Below are 10535 nucleotides of genomic sequence, written 5' to 3' on the forward strand. Positions count from 1 at the left end.
CTTTATCTTTGAAAGACTGTATTAAGGTAGAAAAGAAACAGTGTAATAGGGCTGATCAGAAGTATGTCTTACCAGACTGAAAACTAGAGACTGTATGTTATAGAGTGGGGAAAAAATGAGAAAGAAGGAAATAACCGAAATCTATAAAATCAGAAGGGTGAAGGTGAAGGGAGAATGTGTGTGGAGAATGATGATTGATGCAGCTAACTGTAAAAAGTGAGAAGCCTGAAATGAATTGTCAGGCGGCAGGTTAGACAAAGCCTTCTTTTCCACAAAGCATAATTACACTGTGGAACATACTGCCTCAGATTTAATGGAGACCAACAGTATAAAAGATCTGAAAAATTATTTGACAAGATTGATGTTCAAATGAGGTAATGGCCTCAAGTTGCGCCAGGGAAGGTTTAGACTGGATATTAGGAAGCATTTCTTTACAGAACGGGTTGTTAGGCGTTGGAATGGGCTGCCCAGGGAGGTGGTGGAGTCCCCATCCCTGGAGGGGTTTAAGAGTCGGGTCGATTTAATGCTGAAGGATATGGTGCAGTTGGGAACTGTCAGTGCTAGGCTAACACTTGGACTAGATGATCTTCAAGGTCTTTTCCAACCTAGATGATTCTGTGATTCTGTAAATTATTAAATGTGAAATCCTCAAACCATCTAAAATGCTGTTTTCTGCGAGCTGGGGAGATACCCCAGGGAAAGATCACTCTGTTCATATTTTCTCCTCTACTCACACTTTCTTATATCATTTCACTGTTGAAGGCATCAGTCTGACCCAGTATGGCAATTCTGTGTCCTTGCAGCTGGGTCCTGCTCACCTGAAGTCTGTAATCCCAGGACAGCTGACACCCCTCAGCTGGCACACGGAACATGGATGACCACATCCTGCAGCAAGTGGAAAGCGAAAATATGGCGATTGCTTCTAAACCCATAAATTTTTGCTGTAAGAAAAGGCAAGCAACTAGGAAGGCTTAGTTACACAACTGTAGTACGTGTTTGGATGGCTGATTTGACAATGACAATATCAAGAGCTACATTTTCTGATAAACATGACTTGCAGTTATAGGTATATTGATAAAGTTTGTGAATAAATCCAATCTTATAATTACAGTGGAGAAATACTTGCGTGTAACACTTTTAGCTATCTCAAGAAGACAGCAAAAATGAACTGGCAAGTCTGTATGCACAGTCTTTTCTCTAGTGTCTGCAAGAATCATTGAAGTTACAAGGACTTTGCCTTTGGTTAACATTTTAAAGGACTAGAAATGAGAAGTCTGGTGTTTATAAGACTGTAGTCTCTGAGGACAGGTCAAGGACAGTTCTGCCTGTACATGTCACAGTCGTGGAAATGGGGCTGCCAGCCCAGTTCTGGGGTACCCTAACAGGAAACAGGGGAAGAACGATTCTCCTGGGATGGTGCAGCGACTGGAGAAAGACATCAGCCGGAGCACTTGGTGTCCTGCCATTCTGCCAAGACTTCAAATTTGACATATTTCAGCTGCAAAATTAAATATTTTGCATCAAAAATGCTGCCTCAATCAAGTATGTCAATAGTAATTCAGATACCCTGTGGCTTATTTGTTTCTGGTTCAGTTTGTCAGGTAGGCAGGATCTTATGTGGCATGTCGGAGAAAGCCTCATCTTCTATGCAGAGACGTGGCAGGCATTTATTCACATTAGAGTTTTGAAAAAAAAAATCTGCAATATTTCACTTTTTAAATGCTGTAGTGGCACCCCAGACTCTATTCTCCTTTTCTATAATGCAAGGAAAAAAAGGCATTTTACAAGCAAAAATGGAATCCATATTTTTTAGTCCCTTACCCTGTCGAGTATCTGAAGCAGATAGAGAGGGGATAAATACTGCTTTGTCTGGTGTCTCATCGATCTTCTGGAAAATATATGGTGAGGAAGTAATGCTTTCTCTGGGTAGGGGAGCATATGTGCACTCTGCAGCTATCAGGTGTAAGTGCGTGTCCCACTTTCGTGTGGAGACATCATCTTGCTCTGCACCAGCCTTTGCTCATGTCCCTCCCTGCAAAAGAGCCACTGCAAGCCCCAACCAGGTCCAGGATGGACAGGGGATGTATGGGGATACCTGCCCCCAGGGCAGGCATTGGTGGGCTAAGCTTGTCTTTGCTTTCAGAGAGAACAGCTCACAGCTCCTCTGATGCCCAAGTAATGTGTATGAACTAAGCACACAGCCCATAGGCTTATTTTGGTGTCCTTAGGTTAGAGGGCAGGGTTTTAGTGTGAGAGCTTTTACTGACTTCATGAAGGAATTGATTTATCCATAGATCCTCTGTGTTTGCACAGCACAAGATCTTCAGTAATATAACAAGAATGAATCCTACTGGTATGCTTTTTGTCCATGAATGAGACACATTTTTCCTTACACAGATTTAGGGAAAAGAAGAGGTAGATCCCACCAAGATAACCATTTACTTCCAGCTACTGTTTTCAGGGCTGGTGTATAAAAAGGGTTTTTGAAAGAATTTGTTTTAGCAGAGATTAATTATCAGTACATTTCATATTTGATGGCCAACAGGAAAAAATAGAATAAAAACTTAACCTGAAGCTGTGTGGGAACAGATATTTTTAGGTCTTTCATAAGGACAAAATCTAATGAAATTTTTTATAGATTTGATTTGACCATTAGTGAAATACTACATTCCATTTTCAGATGATGAAGCCTTTAAAACTCTGAAAGATTTTTCAAATAATTTCTTCCATTCTTTTTACTTCAAACTGGGGTTTTTTTTAGCCAAAAGGTGATATTTTGAAGTGAAATGTTGTATCATAAAAATGCCAAAAGAACAGATTTAATTTCATGTCAGCTGTTTCAGCCTTTTGCAGTTTTGCCCTCCTGCATTTCCTGGCTGAAACAATTAATCAAATCTACTTGTATTTATGAATATTTCAAACACCCCAGGAGTCCATTTGGAGAAAAATGTACTTACTGTCAAACAAGTCCTAGTCTATAACACAGCATCCCAAATTAATCCCAGGTGTAATATGGTGATGGTCAAAGTTAACCAATAACCAACACACATGTCCCCCACTTCCCTCCCAGTCGGCTACTTTGGGCAGATCCTACCAGCTGCAGAGGTTCCTCTTGTCCATTGGTCTTTATGTGTCTGTCCACAGGGTGGAAGTCATGACTTGCATATAAGCCAGCCTGCTCAGAAAATAAGCATCAAAACTAGTATTATTGGGGGATCAGGTCACAGAGCAGAAGGGGAAGGAGAAAGCGAGTGGAAATACTTGTGTGCCAAGGGGAATAAGTCAAAAAGTTCTTGTCACAAAGAACATTTTTTCTAGGTGGTTTGTCTCTTGTCGTGCTGTTCCCCATGACACAGAGCTGCAGTCCAGCTCTCTCTAGCACAGAAATTTGATGAGGAAGCTTGACCTCCTGCAAGTCCTCTGGATGCTGTGGTTTGGCTGTGGATGCAGACGAAGATGCAGCGACCCTTGAGAGCCCATGCTTGGGGGTTGTGCTGGAGGGGTGAAGGCAAGGGCTGTCGCTTAACCATGTGAGGCAGGAGCAGCGTTAGAGAGGAATCTGTGCTGGTAACAGTGAAGGGAAGATGAGTGTAGTTCAGCACTATTGGAAATGTGGTCTCTTTACACTGCTGTTGTCTCTCTTCCAAGCACAAATATACCACACTGAATATGATTTCCTTTATTTCCCAGAGCCTAATGTCTTTATTTCATAATTATCATCTCACAATTACAAAGAGAGGGAAACACATAACTGTGTCTCTTGTCCAGCATGATTTTTCTGTCCCCTCAGCAATATTGTTTTGGCTTAATCGAACAGTTATGTAATCCCTTATAATCCTAATAAAACAGCAGCAAAGTTATTTATCATGAGTATTACTCCAATTTGCTCAATGATGTCTGGACATGCTTTTTATTCTTTAGTAATATCTTATTAAAGAAAGATTTTTTAATCAATAGTTTAACCAAAACAAAACTTTGCATGCTTTAAGAAGGAAGGAATTTGAGAGAAGACTGAAGCACCTCTGGTCTGAGAAATCCCATGACAGGGGATGAGACCAGAAGAGATGTTCATTAAGACTCATTTACAGACTTGAGCCGTGGAGTGAGACACATAGAAATAGGGAAACTTCAGCAATGCTGAGTTAAAAAAGGGCTGATAATGGGTGATAGACACCAGGGTCAGAGGCAGGGCAGCCCTAATGCCCACTGGGGACTCCCGTGAGGGGCTGCTGACCCTGTCAGGGGCTGCATCCTCCCATGTGTGCTCCCAGCTTGGGCTTCCCTGGCAGGGCTGTGGTGGGTGCTGGGTGCTGAGTGATGTGCCACCTACACGTATAGCAGGAGCTAAGTGAGGCTTAGAAAAATTTCACCCCAGGTTGCAGAGATCTGGTGGCAATGGACCCTTTCAAGGCAAGAGCCACCCCTGGGTCAGACCCATGGTGCAGAACAGCATCAGGGAGAAGAAAGCGGGTGCAATAACGTGAAGCCTGGAAGTGATCCAAGGCATGATGAGGGATGGAGCAAACCTAGCAACCAAAATTGAGACCTCCACTAAACTCTTTCCTTTCCAGTGTGTTTTTTGTTTCATTCTTATTCTTGAGGAAATGCTGACATGAGTTTCCTTCCTCTTACTGGTGGGATGTGGTGAAGCACAAGTGGGTAACAGCTGGGTAGAGTGTCCTTGCTTTTTTCCAGAACTGAGCTACCACAGGGATTTCTGCCAGTTCGTTGGTCTTGCATGTGACAAAATTCCTGACATAATAACTGTAGGTTTATTTTTTTCAACTGTTTTGTTTTGTCTTCTAGGGTTTGGCATGACCACACCAGCCACCGTTGGAGGCAAAATTTTTCTGATCTTTTATGGCCTTATAGGATGTGCAGGGACAATTTTGTTCTTTAACCTGTTCCTGGAGCGCTTGATCACTGTCATAGCCTACGTTATGAAGTCCTGCCATGAAAGACAGCTGAGGAGGAAAGGCGTTCTCCCTCACAATGGCCGGCGGGGCTCGGGGACCTCTGAGGTGGACAGCCTGGCAGGCTGGAAGCCCTCCGTGTACTACGTTATGCTGATATTATGTGTAGCATCACTCATCATTTCCTGCTGTGCCTCTGCAATGTACACACCAATTGAAGGGTGGAGTTACTTTGACTCACTTTACTTCTGCTTTGTGGCCTTCAGCACCATTGGTTTTGGTGATCTGGTCAGTAGCCAGAACATCAAGTATGAGAGCCAAGGCCTTTACCGCTTTGGCAATTTTGTCTTCATACTTATGGGAGTGTGCTGCATCTATTCCTTATTTAATGTGATATCTATTGTCATCAAACAATCCATAAACTGGATATTAAAGAAGTTGGACTGCAGGTGCTGCCACAGATGCCAAAGAAAATTTTTTCGTTCACGGAGAAATGTGGTAATGCCAGGAAATGTGCGCAGCCGGAGGAACATCTCCATTGAGACTGATGTTGTCAATGAGAGTGACACAGATGGACGCCGGCTGTCAGGCGAGATGATCTCCATGAAAGACTTCCTGGCCTCCAATAAAGTCTCACTGGCCATCATGCAGAAACAGCTGTCGGAAACTGCTAATGGCTATCCGAGGCAAATGAGCTCTAATTCAAAGCAAAATGGATTCTCTGGTGGGGTTGGAGCCCTAGCAATTATGAATAACAGACTGGCAGAGACAAGTGTAGATAGGTAAAATAATAACAGTAATAACAGTGAAACAGTGTGAACCATTTCAACAAGTATAGAAACAACATGAATCAATTGGAAATAGCTAGGGAGAGTGTTGCCAGAGGGTGGGATGGATGTGAATAGCATACGTCCTGTTGGAAGACCTCTGACACTTTGTTGAGGCTGTTACTTAATGTCTTTGCTCTTCAAATTGCACCAGTACAAGCCTTCTTTCTGTTCCTTAAGCAGGTGACTGCAGGAGAAATTTAATTTAGCCTTCAGATCAATTTTCCACATCCTACTCTCCTCCATTTATGTGAAATACAGATTTCAGGATAAGAAATCTGTGGCATGGGAAGAAATCAAGTATGTCTACTGAACACATTCTTAATTCAAAGATTGTTCTGATCTTTCTGTCTTACTCTCGTCATATCTGTTTTCTGAAAGTAGCTTATCTGAAACCAAAAGAGGAATCAGCCGTTCTCTGTGATATTGCAGATCTAATTTAATGGAATAATAATAAAAAAAAAAAAACTAACCCAAAACCAACTATTTTCTTTTATATATCACTTCTTAAAATGTATTGCTATTATGAAACAGCTAGGCTGGAAAAGCCAGCTTCTGCTGTCATTAGCATTTCTGTAAATCTGGAGTAATTTTGTGAAAGTTGGTAGAACTATTCTGGAGTTATTGTGATGTGAATGAGAAGAGAATTTGGCCTTTAGAATTTAATTTAGTCTTCTCCTTAAAAGGATACTGTCAGAAGTGATAGAATAAAAATTTATCCTACTTTTGTTTTCTTCTGTCCATTTGCAAAACAGGTGATTTTTTTCTAGGCTACTTTTTCTTCTAGAATTGATTCACTGTGGCTTTCTGTTTCAAAAACATCAAATCAAATTGAAAACTGCCATACTGATGAGTTGTATGAATTATTCCACAATGACAATTAGAAGCTTTTCCAAATTTCTGTTCATATTTTGCTCAATTGTGACTGAAGCAATTGATCATCAGCATTATGTAATGCAACTAGTAATTGAGTTTACACAACAGGCTTTAGTATGCAATTAGATTGCCATGCCAACATTCAGTTTATTATTATAAGTGATTGTGATCACAAAATCACTTTGGCAGTGTCCTTTTTACCTTTCATGTAATTCTGTCATTGTTCACCTGTTTTTCTGGCTTTTGGTGATGATAATGACAGGGTCTTGATTAGGGAAATAGAAAATGTTTAACTCCTCATTTTTCTCAATGAAATGCTCCAAATGTTCATTATGACTAGAATGGAGACTTCAGTGAGAAGAATAATAACAGTAAGAATACAAAAACAGGAAAAGAGGTGATCCTTAGTGACAATGAAATCATCCTTTGTATTAGGCAACTGGAGAAATAAGGTATTAAATTAATCTAAAGTCTAGCAAGAATGTAAAGAAGACTGGGCTGAAATCCTGATTCTCCTTTAATCATGCAGTGCATTAAAACTAAACAGTATATGAGAGTGTATTAGCAGAATTGGTCACATAGGACCTGATCCAATTCACCCTGAAAAGAATAGTACATGCATCAGGACTACATTTTCTCACAGCTAGAAAACTTTGCAGAATACTACAATTTTAGGGAATTTAAAAATACCATTATGCAGTTCTTAATTTCTCTCATAGGGAACAATGCATATAGCCTTTTCAGTTTAATTTGTTTTAGGAATTAATATCCTATCCTTTTTCTTCATTCTGGCCAAAAGTTCTTTTATTTAGGTTCCTAATGCTGTAGAATAACATTTTAATACTCATTTTAAGCAATATTTGAATTTGAAAACAAAAACATACCTCTTGGAATCCTTTAATGTAATAAAGTAAAACTAGATATTAAACAAGTGTACTTAACTTGTGAAAAGAATTGCAAGCTCTTTTGACATATTACAGCTAAAATGTCCTGATTAAAAGTCAGATCCTGCTGTCCTTAGTTATAAGGAAGGTTCAAGGTGGAACCATTAGTCCAAATTCTGATACCACCTCAGCTGTGCAGCAGTGCAATACCCCTAATAATGTCCTTTCATATTTGCATCCATGTAAAATCTGAATTGGCTTTCAAACCCTAACTTCAGTGAGAAAGGCAGTCTGTCTTGTTTTGGGGGGGATTATGTATTAGCAAAAATTACCACTGAGTTATTTTAGATGATATTATGGTACCCAAGTACTTTGTTAGATTCTCTTTTTTTCTCCCAAGACCTTCTTTGTCTCAACCTCACTGAATAAAAATATACTTGGATATAAAAAGAGAAGAGTACTGCTCTGAAGCCTTCTTTCCAAATTCATACAGCAATGCCTCTGTTCACTGCTTGTAACCCTAAGATCTCATTGTTATAGAAGTATTCCTCATGCTGACAACTAGTAGAAATAGTTTAGAACTTGATCGCTTGAGCAGGGCTCTCTCATCCTGGGCAGAACAGCCAGAGTCTTGAAAAGTGCAGCTTACTTCTCCATTTAAGCCAGTTATTAAGTTGCAAATGTCAGATTTTGCTGAGCACTGAAGACAGGAGTAGTTACTCAAGACTACTCCCTTTTCCAGATGATTGAGACAATGAACATTGTCATCTTAGACAAATAAACAAAGCATGTAAGTGTCTTTAGTTCATTTATTAGATAATTCTGTGTCATCGTTAATGAAGGATCTGGCTTCCATATAGGATTTTGACTCAAATCCTTCCATATCTAATTAGCTTTCAAAATTTGGTTCTGGAAGTCTAAACACAAAGCAATATTCATAGCAAATAGGTGAGAAAGCAAATTGTAGGAGAGAAAGAAATACATATACTGATGGAAATAGATCATTACAATCTGTATAGTCAATTCAACAGAGATTATTTAGCTTTTAGAATACGACATCCTAGTAGCAGCTCATTAAGATGGTCTTCAAATGGTTTGAGCTGTTCCCAAGGCATGAGACAGTTACGTTTCTCCTTTCAATTCTTCGTGATACTAAACCTCAAGTTACCCATCACCACAGAGGAATCTTTATCAGCTATTTTCAACAGATCTGAAAACATCTATGGTTATGAGGGAAAGGGACTAATATGTAGTCTTGATCAAATAGATTGGGCAAGGCTGTATGAGATCTTTGGTGTATGCTAGCTCTGCCTTCCTTGATCAGTCCTGACCTGCTCTCTCAAGCATCAGATTCCTCATGACCCAAGCCTGCCAGTTGCAAGGCTCTCTGCTGTGGTTCTGTGGTCTGATTTCATGTCCACTGAAGATAAAGAGGGAATAAGTGCACTAATTTTGTCTGATCATCTCTATTCAGATGTGAATTGCTGTTCTAGAGACGAAGGATCAGTACATTCTGTGACTGTGCCATCTTGTATCATGATTTCATCCTGTCCCCGAAAGACCTCTGACTTTGTCATTGAGTTCCCCCTCTAGCAGTCATGCTGAATATTGAATGAGGTAGCTTTACCTAGGACACTGGTAGAATTCTTAGAGAATATTTGGGGATAAATAAGACTTTTAAGATTGAAAAAGGAAATTTCTGACTCCAGACCAATGGTACTACTACAGTTGTTTTTTCTAAAGGTGTTGGACAGAGAAATCCCAAAAATTTCAGTTCATACTGTAGCATCAGATTATTAAAGTTGTAAAACATGTGGAGATATAAAAGTACATGTGCCAAAAAAAGCAGAATTTTTAGCATAGGAGTGACAAATGTCCATCCTGTGTGAAAAATAATAAAACTAAGACAACATGGCATTTCTTGCATTACTTTTTAAAGTAGTGATGAGGAATTAAAGGAAATAGTGTCATATATCCAGGGACTTATTTTCAAAGCTGCGTAATCTAAATTTTAATGCTGTATTGCTTAGCACTAAAATCTCAGTCAACAAGACAGAAACCTGCTTTCAAAAGTACTGAGTTTCCTTATTGCCTGCTATGAGGTACGGATCTGGGTTTTTTTAAGACAAAAATGTTTTAGGGAAAACCTTGGATGTTCTGATGCTCTGAATCTGCACTTAAAAGGCCAGGAGTACCACTAAAATCAGTGGGTTAAACTGCAAGTTGCAGCCTGGCAGACTGAAATAGAAAGCCCTTAATGAAGTAATCTCATGGAAGTTGGGTTTATAGTTATGCCACACCTTATTGATATCATTATTGTACAATATAATTATTGCACATTGAAAGTAAATATTTAGTGCTAAACAAAATACAATCAACTAAGTAAATGTGGCTCTTAGGGTTTTGTGGCTAGTCTTGGGTTTTGTAAAATTTCTGTATCAGATGCTTTGCTGGGTATGCAGTTGTCAAAGGAGTTACATTCATTTATTTCCATGAAGGACACGGTCCTCTGTTTACAAGGATACGGATAGGCTTTTCAAAATCATCTAATTCCTGCTGAAAGTCAATATACTTCCTCCCACACTTTGACTTTCAGTAGAAGTCAGGTACCTAATTCCCTTAGGCAATTTCAGAATCCCAGCTGTGTATTAGGTTTTGAATCTAAGCTGACCTGACAGTGTCCCTGAAAAGTTCAAATACTTGGAGCAAGGTTTCAGTGCTACAGCACAGTAATGGCTGAATTCATTTATTTAAAAGCCTTTTATGGTGAAAGCTTTGCATCAACCAAATAGCACAAGCAATGTTTACAGTTTGTTTGATTTAATATTGGCCTCTACCAGTTTTAATTATATTTGACACATTTATAAATTGAATAACAAAGAGAAGGTTGGGCTGGGCATAAAAAACAAACCAGCCCCGTTTCTCAGGCTGTATTAATCAAGAGAAAGAGGTCAGGTTGGAGAAGAATCTTTCTGATTAACGTTATATTTGAATAAAGTTCCTCTGGAAGTGGAGGGTATCAAGTTTTTTTGATG

General features: G+C 39.5%; 1 protein-coding gene across 1 annotated transcript in view; it reads left to right on the top strand.

Moving 5' to 3' along the window:
* KCNK13 (potassium two pore domain channel subfamily K member 13) overlaps nt 1-5750 on the top strand; it is a 75358-nt gene extending 69608 nt beyond the window's left edge. Inside the window, exon 2 of the mRNA XM_074909240.1 lies at nt 4807-5750. Coding sequence (XP_074765341.1) covers nt 4807-5699 — 893 coding nt within the window. The 3' untranslated portion in view covers nt 5700-5750. The remainder of the gene's footprint in view (nt 1-4806) is intronic.
* Nucleotides 5751-10535: the final 4785 nt, after the last annotated feature.

Source organism: Athene noctua, chromosome 6 (genome assembly GCF_965140245.1).
Source record: "Athene noctua chromosome 6, bAthNoc1.hap1.1, whole genome shotgun sequence".
NCBI lineage: Eukaryota > Metazoa > Chordata > Aves > Strigiformes > Strigidae > Athene > Athene noctua.